Raw genomic sequence first — 19,516 nt, 5'->3', positions numbered from 1 at the left:
TTTTATATCAATCTAAAATTTTATTCCTTAAAATTTGAAATTCTCGCATCTTAATGGCATATTTGACATTAAGTAATAGCCGATCTTCGAAGAAACAAAATTCCGCATGGGAACATTGGTATCTGTCGCCCACCCACCTAGTTACTAGACTGACGTTGAAAGAGCTGTCTTCGGGACTGTAGCCAATGCTTACAGTTCAAGAGCCCTTACCCTGATCCAAACATTTCAGCTTGCTCTCCATCTTTTTCAAGGCGACCTTGCTAAGGCGCTAACTATTTCGGGATCCCAGCGGACCTTTTGTGAGGTTAGTCAACTAAGCCACTGGTGAATTACATACCTGGCATGCTTCGCGAGTTATGAAACAATGTTGTACAATTAGTGTCTTAAAGAATCAAAGCGGGATATTTTTTTTAATTGAATGAAAGCGGATAATTAGCTATTAAATGCTAAAGGGGTTTGTAAGTTTCACTCAATAAGATACTGAGTCACATACAAAGTGCTTTCAACATTTCATGCTACTTTTACTTTCGTTTTTTTTCTTCCCCCCCCCCCCCCAAATATACAAAATTTCGTAATCATTAAAAAGTTAGCCCCTGAGATTTTACCAAACTGCACATTTCAAACCTCTCTCAATCCGAAAAACATATTTTTGAAATTACGTCTGTGAACAATTATCAATTTCTGTCAAATTTTGAATGAAATTTATTTGAAGATTGTCTCCCTGTCTAAATGCAAGTGTAAAGAGCTAGATAGATAAAATATGGCATATAATTTTAGTATTTAACTAGTAAATCCTTGTCAAATTTTGAATCAAATCCATCAAAACGTAGACCATCTGTTGATCGTATGCATATAAACATGATAACTCAGAAACACACCTATTTCAATAAATGGAATTTAGCATGTGATTTTACTAAAACTGTAATTTTGTACAGATTTAGTTTCATTTGTTAAAAAAAGTTTCTAAAATACATACTCGATTTTCTGTATATCAGTAAAGATAAAACATTTATTTGCGGAATTTAGAAAATAAAAATATGAGCACTGAAATTAGTTCACGGGCTCATTTACGCTGGTTTTGAATTCTAATTTATTTTTGCCTCTCCCATTTTTTTTTTAAATAAATGGATTCAAATTCCCTGGATAATATTTCAGTAATTAAAATAATATTTTATGTAATATCCGAGATATTTTTTTTTCATATGCTTTTTTTGGGCGCGAAAGATATCCGGATTTTAATAAAGATTAATTTAATATGAACTTTCTAAGTCAGAAAAAATTTATGTTACATTGAACGAAATGAATATATGCCATAGCAAGAATAAAATTAATAAATAAATAAAACTCTGGGAACAAAAAGCATTTACATGCTATAATTTTTTTTAAACGCATAGTAATGAATTTTTTTTTTTTTTTTTTTAGTATTCCTAATCAAAAAGTAAGGAAATAGGGTATTTCGTGCTAATATATGGATCTGCAGTCATGTTATGCATGCAAGGTTAAAACTGTTTGCTGCCAGGAAAGTCCTTGGTAAATTCACGTGATAAATAATTTTAACTTGCGTGATATTAACCGACAATTTTGTTTTGGAGAACATTCAACTTTTTTTTTTTTTTTACTAAAAATGGAAAGTACCATTTTTTCAATCGTAGTTTAATTGTATACGTCTAGAGAAGCTTCGAATTAAATTAACAAATTGAATTCTTATGTTTATAGAAATTTCAACACAAACTATAATCTAGAAGCAAATTATAGAAATTAGACTGTATTCTCCTTTTGCGAATATTAAGTTATCATAGAAATAAAAATAATCAAGATAAATAATTGGATAAGATTAACTACAAATTCAACTTGAAAAAAAATCATAACTCATATTTCAAGGAAATGCTTAAACATGAAGTTAACATGTTCACTGCCTTGACTCAAGCCTTCGCCACTATTAAGACCAATTATTTAATTAGTTGACTCCTTTTCTATTCTATTAATTGCAGTAGCAAAGGAATCAACTAATTAAAAAGTAGTGTGAATCACCGGTGATTCTCGCGGCATTCAACTTCAAAAAGGAAATTCTGTCTTGGCATTTCGCTTTTTCTGATATCACAGCTTTGAGAGTTGAATTCAATTTGCAATGATCCATTTTCTCCCTTTCCACGCTTACATGGAAGAAAAGAAAGCTAAACAAAGAGGGAAAGAGAAAGGGCTACATATCTGTGCTAACATTTCGTGTTGCGCATAACATTCCCTGCGCGTGTCAGAACACAGGCACCAGAAATCGGACACGGGTGTATGTAATTTTTGACAAGCGAACAGCGACTCGGCCAGAACAACAGAAATAGCCACGATAGAGCTGTGGTAAATACTCAGTACTTTAAAGAAAATCAGCTATTAAGCACGAACTGAGAGGCACTTGGAGTTGGCGGGTGGTCGTTGGCAAACAGGGGCGTAGATAATAGTACGTTTCTAATTTACGACTTAGTTTCTGCATATGATAAATAGTAAGAACTTAAAATGTCTTTGTTGCACTTATTAAGAGATTTAAAAAAAACCTTTGGTGACAACTTAGGAGAAGATTTATGAAAGATTTTTTCATTGCCGATCGATTTGTAAGTCTACATTTCGAAGAATACTAGTAGTATTAGCTTTTACAAAAAAATACCTTTTTAAAGAGTAATTGCTATTTTATTGTGTTTTTAACTCAACATCTGTGTTTTGTGGAAGCATCCAGGTACAGATACAATGGTAAAAAACTGAAATTTTCCCATCAATTGCATTTTGCAACTTAGATGCCACTTGAAACAGATTAACGACTTGGAAGCAACGAGTATTAAATTTAATAAGTTCATATTCAGAATCCTAAGCACATACTTGCTTTGTTAGATCTTATCAACAGGATAGGACTTCCTGCAACGGCCCTTTGCGGTCTGAGTTCATAGCCAATGCAGGGGGATACTGTGAGTCGGCATAAAATTCTGGACAGTCACGGTCCCTGACAGAATGTGCCCGTACATGAGGTATGAATCTTAAAGCGACCTTCGCCTCGATGGCTTTCCATTTGTGACAGAAGTGGCCTACACCCATTTCCGCTCCACAGATCTGGCATAAAAGAAGATCTCCTCAAGACATGGGTTCTCTCAAAAGAAATTACTGCTAATGAACGAGTCTCGCATCGCCACACGTGGATTGTCACGGCACGCGTCCAGAACGTGGCGGCAGGATTCACAGTACGGTGGTCGTTATTTTTACGCCCCGGAAAAACCACTCAACTGCTGCTTGTTCCCTGCCTTCTTTGTCAAGACTGATTTGCCGAAGACGCTTGACAAGAATAGATTCAGAATCAAAAGGAATCTGAAGGTAATAATTACTCGTGTAGAATCTATAGGAATAATGAGTATTGCACCTTTTAAGAGTAATAGTGCATTAAATTATATATATTAAATTATATATTGGTATATCTATCCTTTAGCATAGGCAATTTTCATTGATTTTTATATACAGATGCATCTAATATCAATACCGTATACTTTTTATTAGCGATATCATAAGTTTATAACTAAAAGAAATGAAAAAAAATGGCTATTTTGTGCCAAAATTTAGAAAAATTCCACCTAAAAAAGCTATTTATTGCATTTTTTAAAAAACAATAAAGGAAACTTTAATCCAATTCGGTCGGTTTTCTAAACATTGTTAAATACTTAACAATTTTTTTTTGACGAATAATCTTTTTATTTCAGCAAATTTTGACGTAGGAAACAATATTCATTGCAGAGGTAGGTTATTGTTATTATATATTCCGCAAAGTCCTCGACGATCCTTATATGATGATGCCAATAAGCCTTGAAGCACTATCTGCCTTAATATAATAGATAGTGCTTCAAGGTTAACGATGGCATTTAACATAAATGTAAAGTTTAAAAAGGAATTATGGCACCACTTACTTCTACGAAAGTGATAAGAAGAATGAACAAGGGAGGCGGGCAGCAAGTATATCGGTCCGCGTAGTATTTTCTGTCTCTGTCGTCGGCCAAAAAATGGTGAGCTATCTTGGCAACCATGCTGTGAAACAGGGCTCGGTCCCGTTCCCTGAGTAACTCTTCCCGGTCTCTATGCTGCACCGCAATCCTGAAGCTACGAGTACGTTTCCCGCTCATCTGCAAAGATAAAAAGCTTACCGTTAATAACTATATTCGACAAATTCAAAGATGACCTCTAAATTTAAAAGTCATTCATATTATAAAAATTCAAGATCATCCAAACTTTGGAAGTACCTCCACACATAAACCAGCAGGAGTGGTCTCTCTAAAGCTTTCTCGCATAATCTCTAACAAAGATGTTATCCCAGTGAACGCCTTGCATGGCATTGGCGTACAACAGTTACGAAATGTTAACCTTCGGAGTGAATTAAGCCTTTTTATTGAATCAATCATAAAATCCTTGGCAAGATTTTTGGCGATTAATCCCTGGCATGAGGTTAATAGTATCCGAAAATAGAATTTGTGTTTCAAACGTGTTCTTCCCAGCCGATTGAGATAAAAATTTAACATAAAACTACACTTGCAGTCTTAAAATTATGTACCAAATTTGATATATTTATTATCATTGTGTTTTTGAGTTATCGCGTTTTCATGTTTTTAAAAGTACAGACCGACAGACAGTCAACTTTTTATTGGACTCCACTCAAAATTTGACAAATGTCTACACTATAGATGTTAAATCTGTTAAATTTTTATGTATTTAGCTCTCTTCGTTTTGTTGTTTTCTTGCTAAGTTATATTCGAACAGACGGACAAACAGACTTCCGCTGAATGGATATTGCTCAAAATTTGATAGAAATCTACAAATTTGGTTTTAAGCTAAAATTCCAGATTGCATCCGTCTAGCTCAAAGCGTTTTTGGGTTATCGTTATCACAGACAAACGGACATTTTTCAAAAATGTGTTTTACGATTTCAGGGAGGTTTAATAAGTGGAGATTCGATAAAATCTCGAGTTCGAATTTTTTTTGACGATTAACATACTTTCTCTATTCCTCGTATACAAGAAGTAAAAATGTGAAGATCTCTATTTACGACAGACACAAACATTGGTTTCAACACATTAACCTTAACTATTTATAACTAAGATTTAATCCTATAAATAAATCAGAGGCGAAATACGAATTTGTCAAGAACAAAGAATTCAAACATCACTGAAAAAATATCGCCATGAAAATAAGCCGGATTAGGACTGATTCAAAAAATATTAACCGCAAATGTCAGAGGATCAACCCTTTTCCGTGATAAGTTGACACTAATAACCGTATCAGGGCTAACCCTGGATGACTTTTTATTATTCAGTGTTAGTCATAGAAAGATCAACTTGGTGCCAGACACCAAATATAGAAAAGACTGATGTCATGACATAATAAGAAAATGTTGCAATAATTCTGATTATTAAAACCATTAAAATATTTATTGCAAACGGGATGCTCTAAATTTAAAGCAAATAAGACGTGATTTTTCATTAAAATGAAAGAGTTTTTGTCCAAATAAATAATTAATAATATCCAATAAAGCATAAAATCCATGTAATTTGTATCTATTTATTTTTTAAATAAAAACACAAATGCACGATATATATAAGTAAAATTATCGATCCTTATTTTTTGGAACTTATTAGCATCAAATAAGGAAAAAGAATAAAAGCATTTGTGAAAAACAAATTCACATTTAAATTAATATTAAAACAATTATAAAGCAGTAAACCTAAAAACAATTATGAATCAGTATTTTGATACTTAACAATACATATATTTTCAAATAATACACTGGGGTTAGAAATTTTGAAAAAGATAATGCCTCTTTTCTTTGAAAAATGCATTTTATTCAATTCATCATCGGCTTTCCAAGAGTTTGTCGAACTTGTGTGAATACAAAAACTTTACCTAAACCCCAGAATAAAGCAACAAGTCATTTTTCTCCAATGTCCACCAAAAAAGGTTAATTTTAGCTTCATCTAACACCCCGAACAGCAATTTGAGGATCAATAATCTGTAATTGCAAAGAAAATTCATAATGTTCCTCCTGCCCATTGTTCTTGGAGATGGAGAGTTGTGATGGTATCAAGCCCTCAAGAACAATAACAACGTTCCTGGAGAGATAGAAAGGGGTGGGTGGGTGTGTGGAAGAAGGCACATTTTCTGTCAATAGTCCAGCTATGTCCGAGGGACCGTCTGAAGACGGAAGCTTTAGTTTGATGAAGCGTGGCCAGCTTCCTTCACTTTCTGCTCAAATTAGGGGCAAAGAGCGCGCGTGCGGTTCGTGGTCTTGGGTGATAATCATCTCCACTGACTGGTCATCTCGCTTCATATCATCGTCGTCGGACAGCAATGAACCCGCTCGAACAATAAAATAATCCAAGCGCATCGCTGGTGAATTCGGGGATATATATTTCTTTTATAAGTTCTGTTTGAAATTCTTGCAAAATTGGTGGAAGCAGACAATATATGAGATTTTTTTTATTCTGATGATTTTTCTTTACGAAAAATTGGCAACTCAAAATGATGAAATAAAATGCATTGAAATAAACTAAAGCATATAGCCTTGGTTATGACAAGCACGCGATTTTCAATGATGTTGAAAACACAATTTGAATGAGTTAAATAATAGATGCTTAACTCGGGTTAAATTTTTTTATTTTATATGCAAGTATTGACAATGGCAATCAAAAACAAGAATCAGGAAGTGGTTCTGAGATAAGGACATTTAAGTTCGAGAAAGACGGGTGAAATTAAAAAGTTACATCACAGAAGAAATTCTACTTAAAAAGTTTAATTTTATATGTGTATATATAATTTCAAAAGGCATCTGTTTTCCACGCATATAATTTAAAAATTTAAATGAAAGGTGCTTTTTTTTTCATATCTTAAATTTTTAATAAAAAAATATATTTCTGTTAGATCGAATATTTTTTTTTTCAAATTTCAATAATTATTTGATTCAAAATAAATTTTTAAAATAGACAAAACAATTTTTCCAAATGTGACTTGAAAATCTCCAAATTTTCCCATAGCCTATTCATTTTATAATATACTAACCGCCTTTGGCGACCAGCCGGTTCGCCAATCTTAATGTTCGTTAAAATTTTAATAATTTTATGCAATTCCTACTTTAATAGCTTCTTCATCAAAATATTTTAAAACTTCAAATTTTGATAGTCATATAATTCTCTCATAATATTATAAACGCCTTCAGTCATAACGTAATATATCTCTCTCTAATTTTCTGTTAGTTCCCGTAGAATTTATGCTATAAATTAAAGTGGAAAGGATTAATCCGAAATTAATATAATAATATTTTTTACTGAAACAAAGTATTTTTTTGTAATATGATTACTGAAAACAGTCACTGAGCGTTTAAACTTTATGTGCACTAAAGAATATCTTTCCTTATTTATGTAATATTTCAAGAATTTGTCAACATAATATTCTCAGATTCATTATGACCAGAACGATTAATTAAAAATAAAACGAATCGTTTAAAATAATTGGTTGAAAACAGGTTAAAAAAACGATATACTTAAAACTATAAGCGTATACAAAAAATATATAACTAACATAAATGCAATTTAATTACAAAAACATGCAACTAACCTAAAAATAATTTAAATCATCCGTTGATAATGGTTGTCATGTCAACAATCAGAACACAATGCGCATGCGTGAATTTTCAACTCCAGTTACGGTAACGAAAATGCGTGAGTTTTTCTAGGCCAGTTGGGGTAACGCTATGCAGATTAGACATTTTTTAATTTCCTTTATTCTTTTTTATTTTAATTCAAATGTACTTCAGAATGAATCTGAAAGATCGATTAATTAACAATGTTTAATTTGAAATGCATCAAACATTAAGAAAATGAAGAGAATCGTTTCAAATAATCAGCCGAAAAATCTTAAGCCTAGCCTCATGACTGTTGGGGAAAAAAATGAAGCCGCCTCATTTGGCGGTGGGGAAAATGAAAAGATTTTTTTGGCGGGAAAGTTAGTTTTTAATTAATAATTCAAATTCTAATTAAAAATTCAAAAAAGGGCTATCCTATCTTTTAAGTTAGATCAAACTGCACACGGTGTGCAAATTTGATTAAAATCGGTTATGTAGTTTAGGAGTCCATCGCGGACAAACAACGTGACACGTAATTTATATATATTAAGATTACATAATTATGTATGTATTAATAATATATTACGAGTAGCGTGTTTTAGCGATTATTTATAACTGGTGAAAATGATTAATGTATTGATCATGTTGAAATGCTATTAATAGAATTATTGGTTATTATTTATAACGACCGTACTTTTCGGTTGTGACGGCGACCAAAAAGCGCCAAAAAATCGCCAATTTGGTGATTTCAATCGTCAAACTATATGGCATGTGGTTCGCACGTTCAAAATTTTTCATGATAAATAATAATGCACTTAAGTACATTTTTATAATTTGTCGAATTTTTTTCTAGGTGCTTTTTGGTAGCCGTCAAAACTGGAAAGAACCATAAAAACTATTAATCAAATTAATGATAACATATGCTCAAAAATTATATTTATAAGAAAAAAAGTTCTATTTCCATTTTCAGTTTTATTACTTTGTATCAAAACAACAACTCATTTCGAACATTTTATGAAAGAGGGCAAAAACATAACCCTTACCCTCAAAAAATTTAAATACCATGAAACAAATCAATGATGCTGAACCAAGGAAAATATTTATGTCATTAAAATAATAAAGTGTCATTTTTTAAGTACATAAATACAATTATTAAATTAAATAAAGCGTTGCGTAAGGTAGGTCCTAAATACTGAAACGATGAATTCAGCAATATTATAACATAACTCCAAACTCCGAATTACAACAAAATAACCCAGAATTCCATATGCTGGTGAAACTTTTCGCAATCTGTTCATCTCTCCAGAGTCAGTGGTTCCTCATTGGAGCGTGTCGTCATTTCTGATACGTGGTCCCGAAATAAGGGTCGGAGGGCAAGCGTGCCGCAATTCCAATGTCCATGTCCTCGGACACATGCTATCCCTGGACGCCTGTCGGCAGAAAGACGACTTCTCGGGTGAGCGCCTTCGGTGATGAGTAAATATAATTCGAAATCGAATTATCTCCCCCCAATTACAGGTTGTAATCTGGTCGCACTCGGACAGAGTTCAGTTCCGACGGACAAAACATGAATAAGAATTACCCAGAAGGCAGTGTTTTTAGTTGTAACAAGTGGTAAGCAGAAATGGACTTCGAAAAGTGAATGACTGGCTTAGAAAATATTTTCAAGATTTCTGAAAAAGAAGATGCAAAATGTTCAGCCTTTGTTCAGATAGATTGAAATTCTGATTGATTATAATTTTCTATATCAATTATTATAATTGCGAATGTTTAGTAAATGTGAGAATCACTTTGAGAGTTTTAATAAATGCGCTTTTTTTATCACTTACATAAAGTTCATTGGATGCATAAATCCATGGAAAAGAAAGATAGCAAGAAAATGAAGTTATTCTTTCTAAAATTGATACAAACGATTATTAGAAAACAGAATATTAGAAGATAGAACGAATAGCTAAAAAAGAAAGAGTTGGAAAACGGAATTATTTCTTCGAAAACTGTCACAGTACGAAGAAAGATAAAAGAGATTCATAGTATTCAGTTGCCAAAAAGATTATTTAATTGTTTTTCTTATATATTTTTAAAGCATTCTTTACAAATTTTACAGGATATATTGTTATGGACTGTTCTTTTATTGAAATTAATTATTAAAAAATGGGAAAATGCTAGCACATCTTTTCCTTTCAATTAGTAAAATTTATCTTTTTACATCTGGCAACATCCATGAAATTGAGAATTACGAATTTTATCTTTTGACAACATGAATAGAATTTCAAATATTTCTTAGATATTTTTTTAAGTTAGTGTGTATTCCTTATTATGAATTCTTTTGAATTGCATTTTGAAAATTTTATTATAATTTTACACCAAAATTTCTTGTTTCATAATTGCATTTAAATATAGAAATTTTACTATAAATTATACTATATTATTAATAGATAATCAAATGAATGGGATGATAGATATATATTTGGAATCTCTTACAATCAATACTCATCTCTCAGAAAATACCGAAATGTGCATAAAAAAGCAGATATTATGCATCATTATTCCCTAACTTTCATATAGAAAATAACCATTATCCATTTTTAATACAGAGGAAAATATTATCTTCACTTCAGTGCGCGAGTTCCTAAGTCATTCCAGAAGAGAGTCGGAGACGAGATTTGCTAGTAATGTTCTTTCGGAAAGGAACTGGTGAGATTGTTGCTGCTTCGTTCAGCCGCAGTTACAAAGAAAATCTATCACGAGGTTTAGACACAAATACAAACTTTTTTTCCTCCCTTCTCAAAAAACCGCTACTAGAGAGTTGGGCTTGAAACCGAAGTTAGAGTCTGAGGGAAAGCACATTCTTGCTTAGAGTAGAGAGAGGCACCCGAAATAACCAAGACAGGTCGTTAGCTTTTATTGGTTTTGAAATTTCTTTTCCTTTTTACCTCGCGCCGCCGTGCCGATCATTTTTGGGTGTCTGGCACCTTCTTTTTCGCGATCGGGTTTGGGGACTTGACCACCACGAAATGTCAGATGGTTAAGATCTTGTTCTGCTTTTCCTCTTTCTTTTTAAACTTCTCTCTTCCGATATCGATCGATTAATCGATGGCGAATGATTGAGAACAAGGAATGGATTTTGATTTCTAAGCACGATCCGGCCTTAAATGGCGAGGCGTTAAAAGGAGATTCCATAACCTTCTCCGCCCCGGTTCGCCCAGAGGAATAAAATGGCTGTACATATTTTTTTGCTCTTCTTTCTTCTTCCTCTATTTCAGTTTTTTGGAGTTATAAACACTGTGTGCTTTCGCGTCAAAATTTCAAAGATAAATATTGTAGAGTCTCGAATCACATATTAAAAAAAATTTAATGACTTTAAGAATACGTTGTTTCTATGAAATATTCCTAACAATATCAAATATGAAAAATTATGAAAAATCGTATTTTAGAAAATGAAGCTACATCTAGTAACTTTGCAAAGTTGTTAATGAAACAAAAATGATTTTTAAAAAAAAACCTTTAATCATCCCCACCAAAGAAAGACTCAATTTTTTAATTAATTTAACAAAGAAAATAAATTAAAAGATAAAAATCTTTATAAAACTGATTTCAATTAGTTCAAAGAGATTTGTCGGTATAATAGATATGCTTAGAAAAAATGCAGCAACAAGGCAATAAAAATTCAGTTATATCAGAGTTAAAAGACTGGGTTCTTTAAAGTGTAATTTGGAATTGCATAGAAAACACTGAAATCCTGCCACTTTCAAGCTATTTTATTTAATATTCAAGAATATTTGTTAAAAAAAAATCACCTTGATTTTCAAAATTTATTGTTTTTCTCTAATTATTTTTCATAGAAATTCTTTTAAATTTATATATTGAGGAAGTGAAACATTTTTCCATCTGAAAATGGACTCAAGCATGAAAGTTATAAGAAATCTAATTTGGGATCAAAAATTTACTCTTAAATCTAAATTCAACATCCCACAACAACTGATAATAAATTAAAGCAACTTTATTCAGAAGTTTTGAACATACATTTTCTTCAGAAAATAATGCAACATAGTTTTCTCATTTCTTTCTCCCTCATAAAATGATTCTGGAAGCGAACATTTCGATGCTGCAGTACGCATCCTAACCCTATTTGTACTTGTGAATGCTATAATACCAGCGTCTTGAGCCCCCCTACTGTCACATAAGTCCCACGGGGGCGCTAACAGGATTGGCGCCTTATACTGACTCACGATGACGTCAACCCTCTAACACAAGGAGACGCCCTTGCTCAATCAGACACTGCACCGCTAACTTGTCCACAAGAAATGATCACGAAGAAGCAAGAATAAGGCTAGAAAGCAAGAGAAACATTGACCTTAGTAAGTTTGATAACGAATTTAAGGTCCGAAACATCGCTTTTCTTCTTTTTCTTTGCATCATTCCTGAAACAGATATTTTGCCTCCTTTTTAGATAGAGTCAATACAAAAATTCTATTTTCAGAAAACAAGATAATTATGCAAACGATGATTTCACAGTTTTTGAGTAGGAATAAAGACTGATATCGAGAAATATAGTTTGAAAGCACTTACTTCTTATACTTGCAAACAAGTACTTTCTTGTCGCAGGTCATAAATTTGACAGCTACTGAGTATTTAAAAGTGTTATGGTCATTAAGGAAGGGAAGATCAGGCCTATAGTCTGATATACTAGAGTAAGGGTGTCACACTTAAACACTTTTAAGGATCAAATAAACAAAGCGAAAGTAAGTGTAGGATGCAAGGAAAAGATATTACTTTCATAGAAACTTGCTTATTGTGGCAACATAATCTAAAAATAAATAAACAATAACGACGCTAATGATTTCTCTCCCCCCCCCCCGACTCTAGGCATCTTTTCTGTATTGGCATCTTTCCTACTTCTATGGATATCTTGTCTGAAGTGCTTAATTTCAAAATCTATTCAATATGAATGTGAGCTATTTTGGATCCGATAAGAATTCATTTTCTTTCATTAGTGAAACTGGTAAATACTTTAAAGCATAAAAATCGTTTCACATGATAATTTTTGAGAATTTTTTCTCTGGCTGGCAAAAATTTGTGAAATTCAAAATCCTAATTTCTGTGAATTCTGTCTTCAAAAATAAACAACACTGGATCTTTATTACCTGCATCTGCATATGATAAGATATTGATTTTATATTAATGGAGAAAATCGAAATAAACTTTTTATCCAAAGATTTGAAATTTATAATTTTTATTTCACATTCAATTTTTAGAATTAAAGTTTTGGATGTAACACGATTAGTAATAATTATTAAATTAATAATAATTAATAATAAGAATGAATAATTAGAAATTTTAAAAAATTAAAATACCAAAGTTTCATTAAACATTTTTTTCTAACTTGTAATGTTTACTGTACCAAAGAGTTTCGTTTTGGATCGTCTGCGGGTTGCGAACTTGACATCTTTGTGCTAAAGGGTAGAAAAAGGCATTGAAAAATCGATACAATGGATTTAGAAATAAATAATTCTTTGAAAGTTTTTTTTTTTTTTTCATTTTGAAAGTATTTTTTCAAGAAACGTATGCTAAGTTTCAAAAAGAACATTCATTAAAATCCGAACCTTAGATTAAAAATCGGAGGAAATTTATTCTCGAATGATTGTTTAAATACTTTATAATTGTAAGAAGTTATATATCAAAACTGCATTCATATTCCAAAATCATAAAATCGAGAAAACATACTTATTTTTAGCTTAAGTTACGATTACGACACAATTTCTTGCACAATAGTAAATGGTTTTCGGAATAACCACTCATATAAAACTCAAAACTTCGATTTCCTAGTTGAAGGGGGAAAAAAATCCACCCTGTCTCTCCTACTAATCCAATAATACATTCTTCTATCGGCAAGGACCCATCCAGCAGCTCTGACCAGGAAATGATCGATTCCAAGTTATCCTCAGATAGACATGTTTGCCTCCCCACACTGTTTGATCAGATGGTCCCGAATCGCGAAACAATCTGGGAAAAAGGGGTTTCTATCGGTCGATTCTATCAGACGTCCCTTTTTGCCTCTGGGAATCCCTAAAGGTCGGACGGAGGATGCGATGAATTCTGTTCATGCATTCAATCCATTACGGGGCGCTGCTGCGGTTTCTTCTCTTTCCCCGTGCCTACAAAGTTCGCTATCGACCCTTATTATCTATAGGTACTGCCCAGTCATGTACGGGGAAACCAATTCCAGCGGGGGAGGGGAATCAAATAAGACGGCTGGACTGAAATAAATTAACTGACTTTATTATTACTGTAATATGAGAGTACTTGGATCGCCGCCCCGTGGAAAAAAAGTATTAAAAGAATCTTGGTTCTAGTTAAAAAAATAATTAATAGTGAAGTATTTCGATATTCCAAACTGAATTTACGATGTATTTTTAAATGTAACGACAAAAATCATAAACAGGATTATAAATAAAATGTGTTTAAGTATCTTATTTTGAGATCTTAAAACTTTCTTTCGCCAGTCGCTTATTCCAATTCCATTATAAAAAAAAAAAAAAATTAGGATAAATAATTTCAATCTGAGATTTATTTTATCGAAATTTTATTGCTTTTTTTTAGTGCATATAAAATTAAAATATTGGTTTAGAAAAGATCCAGATTCTTAATACAAATTATAGGGAACACTTAGCCAAAAAGTAGTACAAATTTAAGTAATCAACAAAATTAATGTTCTCATGGCTATCGTTTGGCATGAAATATACTATATAGGATTATCTTTATGGATCCGAGTAATCCCAAGTTACCGCATATCTTCAATAATGGGTCGACTAAAAATTGGTTAAATTATAGAATATTTGTGACCCCCTTTTTCACTAGAAACTTCTTCCAATGATGTCACTGTATTTTCGTAATTTCATTTCTAAAGAATTGAGGAATTTCAGCACAATATTCTAACATCGTTTGTTTTATGTATACTCATCTACATGAAGATAGTCTTATTTTTGAATAGAGGAAAGTATTTTCTAAATTTTCGTTCCAAACTTAAATGTTTTCTTTGAGGCGGGCAGTATTTTAATATTTTTTTTCGCTGTTTACTTTCAGCCCTACCATAACTAGACGCACTTCATTTATTAATTATCACGGAATCAAAAGATAATAGAGCTAACTTTTAATCTTAGTGCCGATTGAGGAATTATCCGAAACTTTTATCATATTTGTCTGTAGATAAAATATACTAATTATCTAAGTATGTTTACATTAAAATATTTTGAAACATATATATCGAACTGTTAAAATAATTACTTTTGTAAACACAAGGGGAAAAAAATCAGATTTTTTTCCTTATTTACATCACGGTTAGGTCATATCTTTGAATAGAGTTTGTAAAAGAATTAAAGTCTCTAATCTTCAACAGCATCCATTTTAGTGGTCCTTTCAGATCGACTGATTTTTTTACATATCAGATATTCAGAAAAAAATGTACTTATTTTGATCCTTCCATTTAATAAATAATAATAATAACAATGATATATATAAATTTTTAATTCATTTAAATATCTAATTAATAATTCATAAGCTTGTTTTCCTTTTTCATTGCACTAAACTTGAATCTCCGAGTGGAAAATAATAGTGGAATTTGGATAATTTGATGCTGAGAAGATCAAAACAAGAATTAGAATAATTGAAAAATTCAAATGAACTTTTTTATAGTATATATTGTAACGGACAAAAAATTAAAGCCATTTTTAAGTCATTTTAAAAAATTAAAGTCATTTTTTAAAATTAAAATTAAGGAGCAATTTTATTTTCATGATACATCTTTTATGTAAAATCTTACATGAAAGGGTTAAACAAAATTGAATAAAGAGAATATGATACAAAAGAAAAATTAAAAAGAGATTAGTACAAATTGGCGAGATATGAATTCGAAATAAAAAAAATTGATTTGATCTAATTAGTATATTATGCTTCAAATACAGTAATATTTCAACCATTGAATAAAACGTTTGTACTGTTTAAAGCATTTTATTGTTGTTATTTTATACTATTATAATAGTTATCTTAAGTAAATATATCTAAAATAGAAAATTTATTTTATTACTGCTAAATTGATTCTCTACTATTATAGAAAAAGAAACTGGAAGATAACAGAAACTTATAACTATTAAAGACACAATGAATTAATCGACCCATCTTCAAAAACAAAACTAATTTTTTTCTTTCTTTTTTTCAGGAACGAGGTCTCGAGGAAATGCAACAAGTCGTCACTCATGTAACAAAAGCAAACGATCGACAGAGATGCCAACCTACGGATCTCAGGGTAAAGGCCCGAAGTCGGGGCCCAGCCCGGGATCAAGGTCCGCATGTGGGATGCGACACCTTTGGCACACTTTGCCCATACCAAAACACACACAGAAAGCGCCCTGCATTCGAATCAATCTTTTTAGACCCTTTATTGAGGACAAAAAATATTCATTTAATTTTAACGGAACTTTTCACTGGGTTATCAAATAACGCCAAAATCACTTAATACGGCGAGAAAAAAAATCATTGCAAAAACTGTTAAACCGATTTATAAAGGAGAGCTCATCATTTTATTCTAAAATGGAATAAGCAGAGATAACGTGTTTCAAGCTTTAAGTATCATAAGTTATAAAAACTTACATTAACTATTTTATCCAATAATCAAATAAAACGTAACATTATAGAAAAAAACGATTAAATCATATTATCACAGATCAATCAGCGTAAGTAAAACAAATAATAAATGCATAGCTAAAACTTATCAAAATAAAAGGAAGATATTCAAAGTTATGTATAAATATTTATAAATACTTTAGAATCATTTATTCATTTTGGAGTAAAAATAATTTGTAATTAAATAAACTTATTTATCAAAAACAGCAATTAATAGTTAACAAAGCAGCTCAAAAGATAATATAATAAAATGCTTATATATATCTATGGTATATACGATATTTAAAATTTGTTAGTTGCTATTGTTTTTATTGTATGAGAGTGCTTTTTTAAAAATTTAGAAATATGATGTTATATGTCTCCTTAATCCCTGTAAAGATCCAAAGATTTGTTCCAAAACTGAGCTTAAAATTTGTATAAAACTGCTCGTTTTAAATACAGCAAAGAATGCTAATTGATATATAATATATAAGACTATTTTATAATAGAAATTATTTATAAATTTTCAAAATTTTAGCTAAATAAGGATCAGAAATCATTGAAATAAAATTAATGAATGCAAAAACCATGCAACATATATAATCAAAAACATAATAATAATAATTTTTTTAACTATTTTCATTACTTATCTAATTCAATGTCGATATTCATTACGTTACAAAAACTTGTTATTCGAGTCGTATTTTTGAAAAGCTTTTTTTTATATTAAGTTTAGGAAAACTGAACTAATTAATTCCTACTCTTTCACCTTCTTTTTTATAAATTTTATTAATTTATTATAAAACTCGATTTTTCTAAATTTATTATTTCTTCATTCAATTATGATTCTATTATATTCAATTTTTTTCATTCAAATTATTATGAGATTTACCCGCAAAAAAAAGCGCACATTATCTGCTTTCACCTATACTGATTTACTAAAAAAATGCGCCTCCACTTTACCTCTCGTACAAATAACAAACGTGTGTTACGATACATTTGTGGCATGGGGGGGGGGCGTGCATAACCCGACCTCAGTTTCCACGGGGAGGGGGTGACAATACATGTGAGGGCGGAAGTGGGACTCGGAATTGCGCCAGACCAGAGACGGATATCCGTTGCTCACCCCTCCCATATTTTTTAACTTCGACGCAAAAATGCCATGAGTGTCGTTTGCCGCTTCTTAATTGGACAGAAAGCTCTTCGATCATTAGGGGCGGATAAATTAGGCGTTAACTAGTCTCCACTTCCCGTCAGCAACTATGCAATTAACAGTTCTCATTATACCCCCGTGGGTGCTTTTTAAACAATCCTGGTGCAAGAGAAGAAATAGTACAGGTTGTTGTCAACCCTGCGGATTAAGACAGATTAATATATATCCAAAATCACTAATAAAAGATGAAATTTTTCTATCATTAAAAAAAAAATTTTAGTATGCAAAATATACTAAGAGAAAGTATTATAAACGTCAAAAGATTCTAATTCGAGACTGGGATGAATCTCGATATTGAAAAACTTCAATAACTTAAAACTAGAGAGCATGCGAGAAAATTTGAAGAAGACCACTCCCATTGTCTTCTCCTTTTCTTTTCTTTTTTTTTAAATATTCACCCTATTACTAATTAATATAGCAATTGTTTCTAATCTTAAGACATTCTATCCATTACGTTTTATTTAAAGGTTCAAAGAATATATATACAATTATTGACAAGACAGTGGATAAAAAAAGCATGCACCATAGTAAAACCAGTGATTTCCGCGATTTTTTTGTATTTTTTTATACCATTACAAGTTTTGTGCTTAATTTCGTTATACAGAAGAGAATTGTATATCTTTTTTGCCTCTGGATTCAAAACTTGAAGCAGATCTTTAATTTTGGTATTGAGGCTGCATACTAAAATTCATTAATCTAGCTTGCCCCATTCATAAGTTATCCAGTTTAAATGAAGTACATTAATATTCATACTCGTAGTTAGGTGGATTCTAAGATGGAATTCATCAAACATGTTACGCACAATACTGTGATTAAAACAAATGCCAGATTTCTCTTTACATTGTGTTCGAATTTACAGGATAGCCATATAGGTTGAATTTTCAACAGAGAATTACGCTTTGATATGTTAGAATCACATATCACAATACATTTTACACGCTATTTGTGTTCCTGAGTTATTGTGCTCGCGGATGGACAAATAGATATAATTCAAAAAAAAAAAAAAAAAATTCCACCTGTATACTCTCCGGTTGAGGGGAGGTCTATATCGAGGAGATAAGTCAAAACGTCGGAATCTAATTTTTTAAGGATCATAATACTTTCCGCTTCGAAAAATTTTTAATGACAGAATTTTAATGTCTACATTCCGAATACAGCAATATTTTCCCATGATGCAATCAAAATGTCTACCTCTGGCTGCTTCAAGTTTGACCAGAAAATATTAATTTTAATTAATTAATAATTTTAGCTCTCATATTTCTAGACATTGCAATTCATTATGAATTAAAGGTAATATGGCCAATAATAAACAGTTGCACATTAAGCAATAATAATCAGCCTTATTGTTGAAACCAATGAAGTTTCTTGTAAAAGAACTACTTCAAGGGATAATCAATTTCTCATACAGCACAACAAACATCTAAATTGGGAAGAAATACCTTTTATAAAATAATTCCTTCTTTTCTGACTTCTACATATTACGGGATAAACTGTTTCACGCCTTCTGATAACAAAATTACTTAATAAAATTATTTTTCGAAATTAATTTTCTCGCCTTTATAGAAAAGCTCAAAAAGGAACAGCCTTACATGTTCCACTTCAGTGAGGGAAAAAGGAAATCACTTTCTGTCCAGGCAGTTTTTATAAATAATTTTTCCCAACTAGAATCAAAAATTTTCAAACCGAAAAGTTTGGGGAAGAATGCGCAAACCCCGCTCTCCCAAACAGCTGAGCCTGGTGGGTGTCCCGCGCACTTGCTTTGCTAATCGATGGTACAGACTTTGGAACAAAAACAAATGACCCGCTGCATTAGTGATATTTTTTCTTTAAATTTAACCACCAAAAACAGGTCTAGTACGTGAAATTAACTCTAAATTGCCCTTTCTTTTGCAATTGTTGCTTCTTTTGTTGGAGGTTGGAATGTACAACCAATCCGCGGCCACCTGAGTCGACAGTGAGTGGAGATGTATCAGCGGCAAACCAAATCCCGTGAAGAAATTTTTCTTGCTGCA

The 19,516-nt window shown here is 31.6% G+C and overlaps 1 protein-coding gene across 1 annotated transcript in view; it reads right to left on the bottom strand.

The window, feature by feature from the left end:
- Window positions 1–19,516, bottom strand: part of LOC129969564 (rhomboid-related protein 2-like) — a 318,342-nt gene that overhangs the window by 8,638 nt on the left and 290,188 nt on the right. The window contains exon 6 of the mRNA XM_056084189.1: window positions 3,936–4,148. Coding sequence (XP_055940164.1) covers window positions 3,936–4,148 — 213 coding nt within the window. The remainder of the gene's footprint in view (window positions 1–3,935; window positions 4,149–19,516) is intronic.

The sequence above is a fragment of the Argiope bruennichi genome, chromosome 5 (assembly GCF_947563725.1).
Source record: "Argiope bruennichi chromosome 5, qqArgBrue1.1, whole genome shotgun sequence".
NCBI lineage: Eukaryota > Metazoa > Arthropoda > Arachnida > Araneae > Araneidae > Argiope > Argiope bruennichi.
This window is presented reverse-complemented; position numbering and strand designations above follow the sequence as displayed.